Source organism: Macaca thibetana, chromosome 10, assembly GCF_024542745.1.
Source record: "Macaca thibetana thibetana isolate TM-01 chromosome 10, ASM2454274v1, whole genome shotgun sequence".
NCBI classification, from domain to species: Eukaryota; Metazoa; Chordata; class Mammalia; order Primates; family Cercopithecidae; genus Macaca; species Macaca thibetana.
Window position 1 is genome coordinate 41,466,754 of NC_065587.1, and position 18,628 is coordinate 41,485,381.

General features: G+C 41.3%; 1 protein-coding gene across 4 annotated transcripts in view; it reads right to left on the minus strand.

The window, feature by feature from the left end:
• VAPB (VAMP associated protein B and C) overlaps positions 1-18,628 on the minus strand; it is a 56,626-nt gene that overhangs the window by 14,600 nt on the left and 23,398 nt on the right. For 3 of the 4 annotated variants that reach the window (XM_050745617.1, XM_050745620.1, XM_050745618.1), the window contains exon 2: positions 12,062-12,214. The exons of the other annotated variant lie outside the window; for it this stretch is intronic. In XM_050745617.1, the coding sequence (XP_050601574.1) occupies positions 12,062-12,214 (153 nt within the window). The remainder of the gene's footprint in view (positions 1-12,061; positions 12,215-18,628) is intronic. 4 annotated transcript variants of the gene reach the window in all.

Below are 18,628 nucleotides of genomic sequence, written 5' to 3' on the forward strand. Positions count from 1 at the left end.
CACAAAATCCATTCAAAGTACAGGAGAGACTGATGTGTTTTAGTGAAACAATGTTCAAAAAGTCACAGACATGGCTTCAGATTCCACATCATACTAATAACCTTGAAGAAAGTAACACTTGTCAAGTTTTGGTGTAGTATCGAAGAATGTTCAGATTTATCTGAAAAAGCATTAAACATACTCTTCCCTTTTCCAACTACATTATCTGTGGAGAAAGCAGTTTTTCTCCATATGCATTCACCAAAAGAACACATCCTAACAGACTAAATGTAGAAGCAGATATGAGAATCCAGCCTGTCTTCTATTGAAACAGACACAAAAGAAATTTGCCACAGGGCAGAGTGGCTCACGCCTATAATCCCAGCACTTCAGGAGGCAGGGGTGGGTGGATCACCTAAGGTCAAGAGTTCCAGACCAGCCTCACTAACATGGTGAAACCCTTTCTTTACTAAAAATACAAAAATTATCTGGGCTTGGTGGTGCACGCCTGTAATCCCAGCTACTCAGGAGGCTGAGGCAGGAGAATCGTTTAAACCTGGGAGGTGGAGATTGCAGTGAGCCAAGATTGCGCTACTGTACTCCAGCCTGGGTGACAGAGCAAGACTCTGCCTCAGAACAAAAAAAAAGAAAAATGAAATTTGCAGGCCAGGCACGGTGGCTCACGGCTGTAATCCCAGCACTTTGGGAGGCCAAGGCGGGTGGATCACATGAGGCCAGGAGTTTGAGATCAGCCTGGCCAAGAGGCAACCCTGTCTCTACTGAAAATACAAAAACTAGTCGGGCATGGTGGCGGGCACCTGTAATCCCAGCTATTCGGGAGGCTGAGGCATGAGAATCACTTGAACCTGGGAGGATGGAGTCTCACTCTGTCCTTCATGCTACAGTGCAGTGGCAAGATCGTGCCACTGCATTACAGCTTGACCAACAGACTCCATCTCAAAAAAAAGAAAAGAAATTGGCAAAAAATGGAAAAACGCGTCAAGTTTCAGTCTTCTCACTAATTTTTTTGAAAACTTATTTTTCATTAAAAATGTTACTGTTAACATGTAATTATGTCATTCTTAAATAATTTTACAAATTTTCAGTTTAATTTTTAATATAATATTGATAAACCCCACAAACCAAAAAGCTTTGTGGGTCCTTTTTTTTTTTTTTTAAGAGATGGGGTCTTGCTATGTTGTCCAGACTGGCCTCCAACTCCTGGGCTCAAATGATCCTCCTGCCTTAGCTTCCTGAGTAGCTAGGACCATAGGTGCCTGCCACTGTGCCCAGCTGCGTCTTCATTTTTAAGAATGTAAAGGAGTTCTGAGACCAAAAAGTTTGAGCACTGTTATGCTACAACAAATAGCACAGGCCCTCCAGGAGGTAAACAATATGGTTAAGTAAGTCAATGCGGTTAAGTAATAACACACTGGTGGCTCTAAGTAGTACCCCTCTTGGTAGAATCTGCAGTTTAAAAAGAGAAAGGAGATTTACACAAACCAGGTCTTGAGTTTTCGGGACGTACCTGGCCCTCAGGTGAAAACAGAAGCACATATGCATGCACACACACTCCTTACGGAAGGAATGGGGCATTACCTATGCTCCTCTAATCAAACGCCTTTGCAACTGCTTGCTCTACCTCCACAGAAGGGCACTGTCTGAGATATACTGCCCCCTTACTGCAGACCTTACAGATGTCACCAGCACAGCTCCAGGCCTAGAACATCCTACCTACCAAGTCACCACAGTGTAGACATGGAAGGACCATTTCATGGGCAGGGGAGAAGACATAAACACCCACCACAAGGCAGTGGGTGTAAGCAATCACTTTAACGGAGCCCCGGCGACAGCCTGAGGTAGCAGGTCCAACAGCCCTTCTGCAAAAGCAGAGGACTGAGCAGATATATACACAGATGCCTAAATACACTGTTGAATAGAAACTTTTCAATTGGGAATAAAAACCATGCCCTACTGGCATGTCAACTTTCAGGAAGTTCTAGGTATAAGGTGGGTACTTATGGGAGGTTTCTGATCTGATAAAAGGTTTTTGCTTTGGAGAAAAAAAAAAAGTCTAACAAGCACCATGGCATATGCTTCATTTTTTAAATCTCAGAATCTCATCTTTGAAAAGAAATCTCTTCACATTTTACATGCCTACAATCTCAGCTCAGGCCCCAAAGACTCACTTCTAGATTTCTACCAGCCTGGAACATCTAAGGGGGGTGCTTGCCACCACCAGCTCTCCTTGGCTTGTGGGCTCCGACATCAGTGAGCCACAGTGAAGATCTGGGACACCCAGATTCTGTGAAACTTCATAAACTCCTGGAGTACCTCGGTATCCACATCCTGCTTAACATGGCCCCTAACTCACATCAAATAGTTTGTATTTTTCAGCTACTATCATCTCATGTCAAATTCAATTTGCTCTATCCTGTTAGTGGGAACTTTATAAAAACATGACAGAATGCTACTAATCATTAGTTCTTTCAGCTCCATACGTGCAAACGGTGACAGAAATTATGTACTTTTTTCCATGGCAGGTTATTAAACAGTTTCCCATTAACTTATTTCACTTTCACTTTTTTTTTTAAAGAGATGGGGTCTTGCTAATGTTGTCTAGACTGGCCTCCAACTCCTGGGCTCAAGTGATCCTCCTGCCTTAGCCTCCTGAGTAGCTAGGACTATAGGTGCCTGCCACTGTGCCCAGCTATGTCTTCATTTTTAAGAATGTAAAGGGGTCCTGAGACCAAAAAGTTTAAGCACTGTTATGCTACACCAAATGGTATTCACCAGTATCTCTTCACTTGAATACCAGAGATACTGATGATAAAGCCCTCTTAAATGAATCATCTATCCCACTTTTAAAATGTATCTGCTGATACATTAAAAAGAAGTCTGTTACCAGAAGACAGCCTGGAAGCCAGGTCACTACTCATCCACATTAACGCTTTGTGATACAATGCCTGTTGTATTACAGATTGCAAACTGGGATCCTGTTAAGAAAGGGCCTTTGGGGTCATAAAACATTGGATCAATAATATCAGAGTTTCCTCAACAGAAAAGAAATGCAGAAGATACGCTACTTAAAACATATACACACACCCCTTGGAGAAATGATGACTTGATTAAATGCAGCATAAATGCTGCTTCTGAGAACCCAAGCAAATCACAGATCACTTTCATCTGCATCATAATGGTAACAGCAAATAAAGTCTAACAAGCACTATGGCACATGCTTCACTTTTTTTTAATCTCAGAATCTTATCTTCGAAATCTCTCTCCACATTTTGCATGCCTACAATCTCAGCTCAGGCCCACAGATCTCTCTAGATTTCTCCCAACTAAGAGATTTTTCCAAGTTTCTTCTAGTTTCTTTCCCAACCAAATCACCCTGCCTAGCCCCTACAAACTCCACACATTTAATCTTACCTTAATACCCTACTTGTATCACGTTAATTCCTCAAATCAAAAACCTCCTGTAAGAGTAACTATGTCCTAAGTAAAAGGCAATCAGTTCAGCTTTTCACAATCTGGCCCTTCTTGGATTTCTTAGTATCTCTTATTGGAGGCCTCCCTTCTGCTCCAACAGGTGTGCACGTCACTCAGGCCACACACCATGCCCCTATGTCCTTAGACCCAGTGACGTTCTCCGATCATCATCAAAGTCTCCTCTTATCATGTCAGCCCTGCCTGACACGTTTCTCTTGATTCTCTCTTACTCTACTCAAATGTCAATATATCCCATCTTCCAGGACTTAATCCTCTGACAGAACACTGTAAGGAATAGCCAGGCGTGGTGGTGCATGTCTGTCGTCCCAGCTACTTGGGAGGCTGAGGCAAGGGGACTGCTTGAGCCCAGAAATTTGAGGCTACAGTGAGCTATGAGAGCGGCATGCACTCCAGGCTGAGCAACACAGCAAGATCCCAACTCCATAAATAAGTAAATAAATAAGGCCAGGCGCAGTGGCCCACACCTGCAATCCCAGCACTTTGGGAGGCCGAGGTAGGCAGATCACTTGAGGCCAGGAGTTTGAGGCCAGCCTGGCCAACATGGTGAAATCCCATCCCTAACTAAAAATACAAAAAATTCTGGGCATGGTGGCACACACCTGTAATCCCAGCTACTGGGGAAGCTGAGGCACAAGAATCGTTTGACCCCGGGAGGCAGAGGTTGCAGGGAGCTGAGATGGCACCACTGCACTCCAGCCTGGGTAACAGAGAGAGACTTTGTCAAAAATAAATAAATATATAAATATAATAAAATGTAGATAAGAACCCTGGAGGGAAAAGTTCTCAAACTTCAGTGAGTATCAGAATCACCAGGAATGTTTGCTACAACACCAACTGCTAGACCCCACCTCCAGAATGTCTGTGTTAGCAGGGACGGAGTGAGAATGAGCACTCCCATTTCTAACAGGTCCCCAGGTGGGCTGCTGCTGCTGCTGCTGGCCCAGGACCTGCACCTGGAAAATCTGTGCTGTGCTATACCTTCTAACATCACAGTTCCTGCTGAAACACCATTTCATACCACAGTGCCTACTGTGGGCACCTTACTTTGTTAGGAGACTGTCAACTCCAAGACTCCTAAGCTCCTACTGACATGTTTGCCTTTTCTCCCCAGTGAGACTGAGCCCAGAACTTAATGTTTTAATAGCTCACATTCTGGGTGCTAATTTGCATTTTTTTCATTAGTTGACAGGTTTGCACCTTCTTCTCTTCCAACATTCAAAGTGTTCCTGAATCATGCTCTCCCTAGAAATATCCTTGGAGAAGCCCAAAGACGAAACCCTCTTTTACCCCCACTAGCTGGCTTTTCTTCTGTCCTACTTCCCAGAGTCACTCCCTCCCTTCCAAGTGGGCAAGATAGGGCTTCCAGCTTCTGATGGCAGTGCCCTCAGTCTCGCACTCCCTATCCTCTCACAAAGCCTGCATAAAGACTGTCCTCTACCATACTGCGCTTATAGGATCGGAATGAAGTCACTGATCCACTTTTTTGAGAGTAATCAAAGACACAGATACATAAATGCCAAGCAGAGCTCCTGATGAGCTGGAGATAACCAGCATTACCTAAACAAGGCGATATAATTCTAGCCTAAAGCAAAGAAGTCGGACATTTTAGACTGTGAGCAAATTTATCATTTCCTTTACGGTCCTCAACACGTTGAGATCGTGACTACCTTGGTGGACCTCTGCCTATTCAGGGGTCCATGGATGGAACTCTGAGTCTAGCAAGTAAATAATGAATTGCATTTACTAATAAATCAGTCAACACTGAAGAGTCTTTGTGTTCTCTACAGGATTTTCCAGTTTGTGTATTCTGTCTTAGAAAACAAACTCCTCACAGTCTGATTAATTTATTTGTGCAGAGACTAGTACAAATGTGCTGACAGTGAGGTCTCCTTTCTCCAGTATCAATGGAAGATGAGGACTGCTATCTACAGGCACTGGCCAAATAACAAGGCTTATTCACTCTTTTTTATAAATATCTTTTAAAATGTAAATCTTTTTCAAAAATCCAACATACTTTTCAGTCTCCTCTAACATTTGTAACGGAATACAACATACCCCTTTTCTGATTACTCTTATGTGGTGACATGAACCCCCATTATATACCATATTAGTGAAACCTGCAAGCTGTGTCTCTTGGGGTTGATCACCTAAAACATGGAGAACAGTTCCCCGAGGCTTAAGGAATTCCGGCTCCCCAATGTTATTTCTGAATGCTCCGCACTTGCTCTCTGTGGTGTTCTTGCCCAGCACGTCCACTGTCTACTACGCGCTGTCACATGGGCCACTTTCAATGTGGCCACCTCTCTACTCCTTTCCCTTTATTCTGATCTGTGATGGGCTGGCAACCAGGACAGGGTTAACAGTAAGTCTAAGGTAAGAATAAACAAGACAACATTCAAGACTGGAGAGCCCTCAAGTGTGTAAGTATGCAAGGACCCGTAATGAGCAAAAAGAAAATCACTTTTGGCTTCTTAAAACTTTGCTTATTGGCCGGGCGCGGTGGCTCACGCCTGTAATCCCAGCACTTTGGGAGGCCGAGGCGGGCGGATCACAAGGTCAGGAGATCGAGACCACGGTGAAACCCCGTCTCTACTAAAAATACAAAAAATTAGCCGGGTGCGGTGGCGGGCGCCTATAGTCCCAGCTACTCGGGAGGCTGAGGCAGGAGAATGGCCTGAACCCAGGAGGCGGAGCTTGCAGTGAGCCGAGATCGTGCCACTGCACTCCAGCCTGGGGGACAGAGCAAGACTCTGTCTCAAAAAAAAAAAAAAAAAAAACTTTGCTTATTTTTTGCTTCTCAGTTATGCTGTACATAGTTGAAGTTACCTTCAGCTAACTGAGGTAGACGAAACGTGTAAGTCCTCTCGATCTTGATATTTGAAAATGTAACGAATAAACTATGTCATAGTCACAAGAAAAGTAACAATTCTTCATTAAAAAGCTAAGTATTACAGTAAATGTGTAAAAACCCTTAAAAGCATAATTAAGCTGAATTTTTGTGGGCAATTTTCTTTTTTCTACTTTTTGTTTAACCAGAATCTCATCTGGTGAAAAAGATTAAAGACATCTTTTAAAGTATGAATGTGAGTTGCTGTTATGTGAGAGTAATAAGCCTGGTTCATGGAAACCACTTATAAAAAAGTTTCGCTTATCAGAGACTTCCAAAGCAAACAATCAAACTAAGAAGAATGCTGCTGTTAAGAAGCCCAAACACCCCAAACGCAGCTCCCACTATCAGTGCTTGATGGATAAATATTTGGCTTCTTTGTCTAAGGGCTCTGTGCGCTTATACCCTAGTGCTAATCACCTGAAAGGTGCACCCCGGTTGACTGGTCCAGGGCCACCAAACAGCTATATTAAACCGAGTCAGGGAAATCTTAAAAGGATTAATTATTAATCACAATACTATCCATTTAAATTAACTGATCAATGTTTCCATCCAAGAAGAGCTGCTGATGTTCATGCTCTGTCCTGAGGATTTTTTTTTTTTTTTTTTTTGAGATGGAGTTTCCCTCTTGTCGCCCAGGCTGGAGTGCAATGGCACGATCTTGGCTCACTGCAACCTCCACCTCCTGGGTTCAAGCAATTCTCCTGCCTCAGCCTTCCTGAGTAGCTGGGATTACAGGCATGTGCCACCATGCCCAGCTAATTTTGTATGTTTAGTAGAGACGGGGTTTCTCCATGTTGGTCAGGCTGGTCTCGAACTCCCAACCTCAGGTGATCCACCCACCTCGGCCTCCCAAAGTGCTGGGATCACAGGCATGAGCCATCGAACCTGGCTGTCCTGAGGATTTTACTGGAAAAACTTTATGCTTTAAATGTGATTGAAAAGAGTGCTGAAAAGGGCTGTATGTCAGGAATGAATACTGCTCCTTAATCCTTTGAATTCTAATTTAAAATACAGATTCAGACACTGGGAGTTTTGTGTTTGTCTTTAATTCATTTTCAATTCCCAAGGTACACTTAGTAAAGTACATCCGTACCTAAATATTGGTATCTTTAATGACTCTTTCCAATGCCCCCCTCCACACACAGATATTTTGCATTTCTAATTTGCTTGGTACACAGGCAACTAATGTACATAATTGAACTACAAATGGAAGCATGCTTGCTACTTTAGTGAAATTAGAATTCAGTGAAGGTTATAAAAATATTAAACTTAATATCATATTACAGGAAGCGTAAGTATTTTTGATGGGCCCATAATTTTACCACTTCACCTGCTGTATCCGCTGGCAAACATGGTTTGGAATATTAATGGAAAACTCCCTCATTATTAACTGAAACACTAAAGAAAAAAAAAAAAATCCACAACCACCTAACAGCTTACCATAAAGAGATTTTCAGAAATTATGTACCTTAAAAATATTTTCCCACCATACAGTTCAGAAAATAGATTTAATTTTGTAAAGCCAGAACAACTGGGAAGATCCCCCACTGCCTCAAAACAATTCATTAATTCAAAAAGTTCTTTATTCCTTACATTTGAAATCTCAGGAGGAAAAATATCCAACGTCCCGTTCTCCAATCCTTACTTAAGTGTACCTATTTTGCTGAGGTCCAGATTAAATAATTCAAAACCATCTCTAGTTGATAGTATGTATCATGGAGCAAGGGGCCAAAACCACAGCAATGCTGGGCCAGTGAATGCAAAGAGAAAGCCCCCCGCACCCTCTACCTACCATGCTGTCTCATCCAACAAGCACAAACCCCAGAAGGGGCTACAATAAAAATGAGGTAAGACAAGCACCTATGGAAAGGACAAAGAAAAGGATTCAAATCATAGGTCCAGGGGACCATATCTTAAAGCAACTCTTTGGTAAAGCCCACACATTATAAACCACTGACACAAAAAGTTTAGGTTATGCCTGTGTCCACTCTTACTTTACCACGTAAGTTTATAAAAGGGAGTGTTTTTAAGGACCCAATAAGTGATCTGCCATGTTTTGAAGAAAATAGCATGATAGGTCAGAGCCTGAACTTTTGAAGCACAATGTAAGGTCCCTTGAATATGAGGGTAATGTGAAAAGGTAAGAAGAGCTTCACAGGGTATGTCTCAAAGACATCTGGCTTTCCATGTCACAATCTGGACCTGTGTGCCTTCAAAACCTTGATCCCTCTGGCCAGCACAGGTGCCAGCTCCATGGGCAGACATCATTACCATCAACCCTCCCTCCCTTCCCACCTTCCTGCTTCCCTCCTCTCTTTCTTTCCTTCCCCCTCCATCCCTCCTCTCTTTAAAATAATGATTTATAGCCTTCCCGAATGGCTAGTGCATCCCAAGGGTTTTCAGAAATGGGAAAAGCACACTGGTCATGTCCTTCTTAGGTATGCCCTGCCCACTCTGGGTGGTGGGCAGGGCAATGCTAGCAGTATTTTAAGTTGATTTGGTGGCCACCTTTTTAAAGATTATATCTGAAAATGTACTGGCAACTTTTCACTATAAAACAAATGAATATTATACAAGGAAGAGAAAATACAAATTTCTTCTCAAAATTAGGAAAGGTCCATAAATAAACAAAATGTAGGGGTTGATTTATTTCTAAACAGTCAATTCAAGTATTATGCAATCCACCTTCTTCAAAAACTAGCCGGTTTTTGTCAAAGCTAGAAGAAGAACAATGTACAAATGTACCACTCTTGTACCATGCTGTCGATTCTGCAGTATTTGTAAACATTCTGTAAGGTAGACACTATTCTCCCTACCTGACAAGTGAGAAAACAAGAACCTAGAAAGGTTAATAGGTTGGTCAAAATTCAGCCAGCTGGTTAAACAGCATAACTGGTCTTCCTGTTCAGGTTTCCTAACCTCAAATCCACTAATCTTTGAAGAGAGTGGGTAAAACCAAGCTTGGCCATGTGCACCTCCGGGGAAAAGGGGAGGCTGGCTTTTGGATAATCTGCACTGCCTGTCCACTGGTATCCTCCTCCTCCTGAGGACTCTACTGACTCACCAAGATGTCATCATGTAGCTGTATTAATATCAAGAGGACTCCCGGAAAAAGGCAGTGCTTTTTATCCCAAGCTATGCACGTCTAATAAATGATGCAGTAGTCCCTCAGCAATACAACTGCAGCAAATGGGGCTGGTCTCCTTTGCTGACTTGCAAGGCTGTCCTAGAAATGCAATGATATCTGGCTTCACCTTGGTTCCCCTCAAGCACTGGGATAAATACCAAATAATAACAAAGGAACCCTTTTCTAAGGTGCAGATATGATCTTGTCTCATCTAGGAAGAAAGTCTACAGACACATGGACATTTTATTATTCAACTACTTTTCCCCCCAAATACATTAAACTTTGAGAATGATGGTACTTTTTATATTCATTCATAAGTGGGGTCATCCTCTAACACTACTGAGGCAGTTTAGTATGACAGAAAGAGCACTGGATCAGGAGCCAAGCCACCAGCTTCAAATAGCAGTGCTGCCATGACCATCCACGTGACCCTTGATGACTATGTCACACTCTATGCCTTACTTCATCTGCCAAAGGAAGGCCACAACCACAAAGTCTTGGTCTTCCTTGTGTAAGCAATCATAGATCAGAACAAAGGCAGAGTTTGCTTTTGCTTTTTAAAAATTCCTATGATGGGGAAACAATGGATCTTCCTGAAAGAGAGACAGAGATGCCGGGCGCAGCAGCTCAAGCATGTAATCCCAGCATTTTGGGAGGCCGAGATGGGCGGATCACATGAGGTCAGGAGTTTGAGGCCAGCCTAGCCAACATGGTGAAACCTTGTCTCCACTAAAAATACAAAAATTACCAGGTGTGGTGGCACACACCTGTAATCCTAGCTACTCGGGAGGCTGAGACATGAGAATTGCTTGAATCTGGGAGGTTGCAGTGAGCCAAGATGGCACCATTGCACTCCAGCCTGGGCAACAAAGTGAGACTCTGTCTAAAAAAAAAAAAAAAAAAAAAAAAAAAAGAGACAGAGACATACACCTACACCCACCCATACATATTTATATTTTATATCAGAAAACACACTAACATTGTACAACTACCTACTGAGATTCTTTTATTCAGAAAACCATGCTGCGTTCCCTGTTCTTACTGTGAAAATTGGTAATTTTCATCTACTGACAAATTTGCTCAAATTTGATACGGGCATGGAAATCGAGGGGGGAAAGTAGATAAAACAGGGGAATAAAAGATTTCAGCTGCCCTTGACGTCAACAGAAAAATTTAAACCATACGGATCCAGAGGATATGGAAATGCCAAAATCCCAGTCCCTTCCTTTCTCCAGAGTGCTACGCTGCAGTTCAAAGAGCATGGGCTTCAGAGCCAGTCAGAATGATCCACATCTTGGCTCTGTCACTTGCTAGCTTCATGATCCTATGACCACCAGTCTACTTCTTAGTAAAATGGAGGTAAAAACGCATCCCTCACAGGGCAGGTAAGAGAAATGACATGAGATAGCACATGTGCAGGTCCAGCACACAGAAGTCACTCAATCAATGCCAGCTTCCACCCTCCTGACTTCAAGATAATAACCTGATTCGAGAGTCCAGATCAGGTCTTGCAGACTCAGAGAAGCACAGGGGGAGAGCTGGCATGGGTGCACCATAATGAGAGAGACCAACAGAGGCAGGGAATAAGAGTTTGCAGAAATGATCAGATAATGAAACACCTTATATTTTTCCGAAGAGGTGAGTCATTTTTTTTAGGTGTCAAATGAATAGCCAAAAGTATCACAATCAAAATCTATCATGGAAAAAGCCAGAGAGGTACTCACTTCAAACGAGCAGTAGCTTCTATTGATGCAGAAGCCTCTGTGACAGTGAGTCACCTGATATTTACAGGATAAACACACACTCCCCCAGAGCTCCTTCTTGGCTGGAGAAGTTCTAATGAGCTGAAAGTTTATTCCATTTCTAAAATGCATTTAAACTCCAACCCATCACTGACATCTCCTTAACTCTGAAATCCAATTCTCAATTTGGGCACTTTACCAGCATCTTTTCAAAAGCTGGATTTTGGAAAATATATGCACTCGCAGACAGAAGGGAAAGCCATCAGACATGCACCAAACTGACACCCTCGAGTATATTCCAATTTCCTCAGCCCTCATCTCCCTTGGCGTTCCACAATCAGTAAAGTGCAGTGGCCAATCATTGGAAATGGCATGAGCTTAATGTCAGAAATCATTTAGCTTAAGTAAGAAAATAACTCCATTTAGCTTTCTCCCACAAAGTAAAATTAAGTTTGTTTAGCCCTTTTATATTTATTGCCAAAGGGCAGATTTAATTTCAAGGGAGTGAAAACAAAACTCATTCTGAAGTGAGGTCTAAAGTTATCACTTCAGTTTTGCTCTAACTATTGAGGTGCAAAGGGGCTGTAAGCATTGAAACAAGGAGGCATTAATTATGAAGAACAGGTGACTGGGACCCAGCTTTCTGATCGGGGGTGGAGGATTGTGGGGTGGAGGATTGTGGGGTGGGATGGGGGGGTGGGTGGAGAGAAGTCTATCTTCTTCTTTTGCTACACTGCAAATAAACTTTAAGAAAATCTACTGTCCAGGGGCCTTTTGAGTCCACCCTCCAGGCCTCATCTCCGGACTTACCAGATACATTAATTGAGGCCCCTGCATCAATGATTCCACTGTTGGGCCTCACACAGTACCTACGTGGCGCTGTAGTCTTCACCTTAAAACACACATTTCGGTCTGTCGGATTGCCAAGCTTCAGGTTGGTGGTGACAACATCAGTGAAGGGACCTGTAGAATGAGACAGAGACTGATTGGGGGTCTCATGAGCAAAGTTGAGAAGGTTTGTGGAAAGGAGAGCTATAAATATAGTTAAGGGAAGATTTGAGATCCACAATTATCTCATTAACATGCCAATGGATGAAAGAGATGAGCTGAGGTTAATGTACTACCAGTAACGTCTAATATTTACCATGTTCCCACTATTTCACTAGGTACCTAGTGTAAGTATTCTAACATACAGCATCTCACTGAACCCTCACAACTTTATGATAATTGCTGTTTTGTAAATGAGAAAACTGAGGCTTGGGGGGACAAGTTACTTGTCCAAGTTTTCATGATAGTGGTAGTGAGGATCTGTAACCAGATGGCTTGCATCTAAGGCCAGTTCTTACCCATGCTAAATACTGGTTTCCACAATAACAATATGAAATCTAACAGGGAGAGTACAAAGGACTATACTCGGTCCAAAATGATTATCTAAAGCACAGTGTGCCAAGAGGAGCAGATAGAAGAAAGACTTTGAGGTGTTAATGGTCTATAAACACAGAAACTCTCAACATTATAGTGTTGCCACAGAAAACTTTGTATCACCTTAGGCTATAGCAAGAAGTTCAGAGTCCTGCTGGGCAGTCCACACCTGAAACATTACAGACAGTATTAACTACTGAGGCTACCGGGAGGGTTCAAACAGGCTCAGTGGCCTGAAGATACTTTTTATTACTATTATTTATTCACTTCCTACTTTATTAGATTTTTTTAATTAAAAAAGTAAAACATGCTTCTTAAACCAAACAATAAAAGATGTATAAACAGGAATAAGCTTTCCTTTGTCCCTGAGATAACTAATATTAACAATATGGGAGATCTTTCCACATCATCTATGTTTACACAAACAATATACATGCACACATGTGCAAGGGATGGGGGCTAACAAATAATGAAATAATACTATTCCTATTACTCTGAAAGTTGCTTTTCTGCATTTACCCCTCTATGGTGGACATGTGATCTCTGTGTTTATTAGTCAGGTGGCTACAAAAACTGAGGTCCTTTTCAACACCTTTTCAAATTTACATATTTTTCACCTGTAGATAAGCATTTCTGTGTTTCCTCTAGGCAAGTTCTTTACTCTGGTCTTTATATTTGCAAGGAAACCAGAAGTGAAGGTGGGGAAAGGGTGTGTGCTTGTGTGTTCACAAACAAATACGTAATGTTGACCTAACAAAGTCATTCAAATGTATGTTCTGAAAAACTTCTCGATGAGACTCGAAGCTCCTAAGGACAAGGATTATGCCTTACCCATCTCTGTAGCCCCAGCACCGTGGCTGCATGAAATAAAGGTATCAATCCACATATTCACCAAGAAAAAAACCACCCGTGTGTGGATTATCTCCAGCAAAATTAAAATCTCAGGCTGGTGTCTCTACTCTTGAGATGCTCAGGGCATGAAAAAAAAAAAAATCAATCTGATATGGGCTTACCTTAATACAAATTAAGAAATCAAAAATGGTGATAAGGAAGGAAGGAAATGGGACTCAATCCCAAAATCAGACGACAGCCAGTTCTGCTATGAGGCTTATTCTGAAAACATAAATTTGATCCAACATTACTCATGTGCATATTAGAGGGATATTCTGGGCATAAACAATTTTCATATTTGTTTCTGCGTGATTTTGTCTGCTATCAACACTAGGGGAACACAGAAAACTGCTCCTTGCTGAACCCAACTGCAAACAAATACAGAAAACTTACAAGCACACACACCTCAACCACCTACGGGATACCTCAGTTCACCTTGTGGGTAATGAGCCACACCTATCCACACCTGGTATTACAACTTTCCATATGATTTCAGGTAATCCTCCTTACTTCAAGAAAACAACTCTTCTGATGTCCATATCCACAGACAAACGTTGGGTCTTTTTCAAGAAAAATGCCATATCTGCTGTAGCATTTGTGGTTTTACCAGCACCCTATCTTTGTGCATGCGTCACCAACAAAGGCTTTGAGTGCTGTGCTCCTAACCACACTTCCCTCATAAGCCCTGTGGTTTTTACTGAGCTATTCAGTATAGTGTGGTGATTCCAGGAATGCATTACAGCAGAACTGACTATACTACTGCATCATCTATTGTTTTGTGAATTATTACTGCAAACACTATTCTCATTCCACGAGCAGTGACATCTTCACAGATGCAACACTCCATGAGAATTTCTCCATTTGCTTACCTTTCTATCACAAACAACTCTATCACTACACTCTAAGTCAGCTCCCCATTGAAAACTAAGAGTACAAAGGAGGCCAGGTACCTGTGGCCCAAAAGGATTTTCAGCTACAGTAAGGGAGAGCCAGATGCTGATGCTGCTCCATCCTTGCATCAAGTTCTTGGCATAAAGGGAGAAACAGGACACTTGGTGCTGAAGCAGTGCTGGGGAGATTATAGAGGCAGCACTCTCTGTGACTACCCCTTTCCACTCTCCAACACAGGCAGTCTGACTCATAATAAAGATGGAGAAAAAGCTGTCCTCCAAGTCTCTCTGCTTGCTTAAGGAAGGGATCACTTCAGCACTCACAGAGTAGGGGGGAAAAGACTAGCTATGCAAGCTCTGATTTTCTAGGGTCAAAGCAGCAATAAAACACACACACAGACAGGCATAAAGGACACACAAACCTATGAGGGCACAAGCAAATCACCATGTACATCCACTCCCTGACCCTCATCTAAAAACTGCAACTCAGAAGAACTCCACATAAGCACAGCAGCACCGCAACACTGGGGGAAGGGAGAAAAAAGTGGACAAAAATGTGCACGACATAAAGAGACACCTGAAATTAGGGTGAGCTTTCAAATATAAAGCCTAAGGATGACAGGTACTCAACAACAGTTTGAATGTGATTCAGAAACTCTCAGGCCACAAAGCGTTCTAAATCAAAGCTTAATCAAAGCTTAAAGTGACTAGTTTCAACAAGATTCTGCCTCAAAAACATGGAAGTATCTTCAGAGCAGAATGCCAAGAATTCATAATGGCCCCCAAAACATCCAAAAATACATAGATCTTTTTTTCTAAAATGGTTTGAAGTATAGTGAGAGCAGCAAACCAGGATGCTGGCAAGATTCCACTGTGATGAAATCCAGAATACTTGCTAGTTTCCAATTCAGTTTCTAGTCTCTTCCTTCCCTCCTCTCCCCCTTATGAAGTTGGGGTGTGAGGATCCCAAATTTAAGTATTTGTTTATTTCTTACACTGACCTCTTCTTCAAAGTACTCTACAAAAATAAGCCAAATGTAAATGTAAATATTTAACTGTTTTTAAAAATTTCCCCAGGTTAATCCATTGCATCACAATTAATTGCTGTTACACAGCAATCTTAATGGTGCTTCAACTTACATAAATCACATAAAAGGAAGTCTAAATTGTTAAAAGACAAGCAATATCTGTAATAATAAACAGGATAAAATAAACATCCCAGATTTCTCCCTCTGCAATACTAGGTCTTTACATGCTTGGGATTTCTTGGCCTTTCATGGGCTTTTATTTGTAAAAATCTGGAGGGAACTATACTGAAAATATATGCAATGAAACAACATCATTGGTAAAACAACAAAGTCCCATAGGTAAAAATCAAGATAGTTTGTAAGAATAGGCCAACCTTCCTCTCCCTACTCTGGTCAATTTACTCCAAGAATTTTATTGAAAATAAATTATATTCGATTTGAATAATTATAGGAAATAAACTATGTTAGTGTTCTCCTTTTCCCCTGTATTAATGGATTAGTATACACAAAACCCTCAATAAAAATGATGTAAAAGCTTATGAGCATCATTCAGATTTTTACTAGTCACTTTCATTTCATAAAACTGCCATTTCCATTAAAGCATTATGTAAAAAATGGGATTTTACTATACCAACATGCATATTTATCACCAATGAATTTAAACACTACTTATAAAGTACAGAGTCAATTTTACAAATGAAATCTCCTTCTAAACTTAGAATTTTTCCTTTTTAGAGATAAAAAAATGATGTGTCTCTAGAACCACAGCATATACTTTAAATCATTTTTAATCTTCTATTCCTTATTTCAGATAATGTCTGCAAAACTAGGAACTAAGCATCTAAAATGTGAAATGGGAGGTTAAAAAATTGAAAAAACATGAATTTGGGAGAAATTGGCAATACTCTTTGAAACTGTTACTCTTTTTTAATAATGTAAACAACGCCCTTTACATCCTAGATTATGCATATACTCACCTGTGAACATTTGTGTGAGTTTGTTGAAGATGCTTATGAAACAGCACTAACTGAAAATGAATTCCTTGACATGCTCTAAAATGTATTTAGATAAAGCTAAACATAGTATAATTTATTTCCTCTACCTTCCCCCAGGACCCACTGTGCTTGGATTTTTGTCATTTTAAATTGTGTTTAAGGAAATAAGAGGTAAGAGTAAGACAGTAAGAGGGGCTAGAATTGACCTGTTTTAGAAGGCAAATACTACAATACCAGCAAAAACTTGCATACCATTAAAAGTGAAAGAAGAAATAGTTGCTTTTTACTCTTAGTTACAAAAATTGGGCCTTAAGATGTACAAAGTTCTGGTTTAAAGGTCAAAGAAGACAGTCACATTCCAGAACAACATTAAGAGGTCAGGTTCCAGGTGTTGAAAATGTCATAAAAAAATGGCTGAATAAACTTGTCAGGAAACCTAAGAGCATTTTGTGGGAAAAGTATTCCATTAAATCTTTAAACAGTCTCCTGATCTACATATGATTTAAATGCTTTTCTGTAATTATTCATTCAAGACCCATGGAAGAAAAATTAAAATCCCTCCTTTCAGGAAATGTAAATACTACCTTTTTACAAAAGAATAATTACCTATCTATTACCTCAAGAATTGCATAACATCCTATCTACTAAATGGCAAGACAGATGTTTTTAAGGAGTAAATATACAAGTTTACCTTTTTTTTTTTTTTTTTTTTTTTTGAGACAGAGTCTCGCTCTGTCACCCAGGCTGGAGTACAGTGGCACATCTCGGCTCACTGCAACCTCCACCTCCCGGGTTCAAGCGATTCTCATGCCTCAACCTCCCAAGTAGCTGGGACCACAGGCACATGCCACCACACCTGGCTAATTGTTGTATTTTTAACAGAGACGGAGTTTTACTACATTGGCTAGGGTGGTCTCAAACTCCTGATTTCCAGTGATCCACCCATCTTGGCATCCCAAAATGCTGGGATTAGAGGTGTGAGCCACTGCGCCCAGCCACAATTTTACTTTTAACTCAGCAATTCTACGAGAAAATAAAGGCTAAAATATATTTAAACACCAAACTATAAAATTCCTAGAGGATGACAGAATAAAATCTAGATGGCCTTGGATTTGGAGGTGACTCTACTTACAACACCAAAACAAAATCCATGAAAAGAATAACTGATAAGCTAGACTTCATTAAAAATAAAAACATCTGTTCTGCAGAAGACAAGCAAGCCATAAGCCAGGAGAAAATATTTGCTAAAAACATATCCGAATAAAATACTGTCAACCAAAATATACATAGAACTCTTAAAACTCAATAATACGAAAATGAAGACCAGGTACAGTGGCTCACGCCTGTAATCCCAGCACTTTGGGAGGCCATGGCAGGCAGATCACGAGGTCAGGAGATCAAGACCATCCTGGCTAACATGGTGAAACCCCGTCTCTACTAAAAATACAAAAAACTAGCTGGGCGTGGGGACGGGCTGAGTAGTCCCAGCTACTCAGGAAGCTGAGGCAGAAGAATGGTGTGAACCCAGGAGGCAGAGCTTCCAATATGCTGAGATCACGCCACTGCACTCCAGCCTGGGCGACAGAACCAAAGAGACTCCGTCTCAAAAAATAAATAAATAAATAACAGTAAAATAACAAAATAAAATAAAATAGGCAAAAGATCTGAACAGCCACCTCACCAAAAATGTACAGAGAGCAAATAAACATATGAAAAGATGTCTGGTCAGGTGCGGTGGCTCACGCCTGTCATCAGGAGGCTGAGGCGGGTGGATCAGCTGAGGTCAGGAATTCAAGACCAGCTTGGCTAACATGGTGAAACCCTGTCTCTACTGAAAATACAAAAATTAGCCAAGTGTGGTGGCCCATGTCTGTAGTCCCAGCTACTGGGGAGGCTGAGGCAGGAGGATCACTTGAACCCAGGAGGCAGAGGTTGCAGTGAGCCAAGATTGTGCCACTGCACTTCAGCCTGGGCGACAGAGTAAGACTCCATCTCAGAAAAACAAAAAAAGAAAAGACGTCCAATGAGATACTATTACACATTTGTTCATTCTCTTACTGTTAGGTTTTAGAATGGCCAAATTCTAAAATACTACCAATACCAAGTGTTGGTGAGGATATGGAACAACAGGAACTCTGATTCACTGCTGGA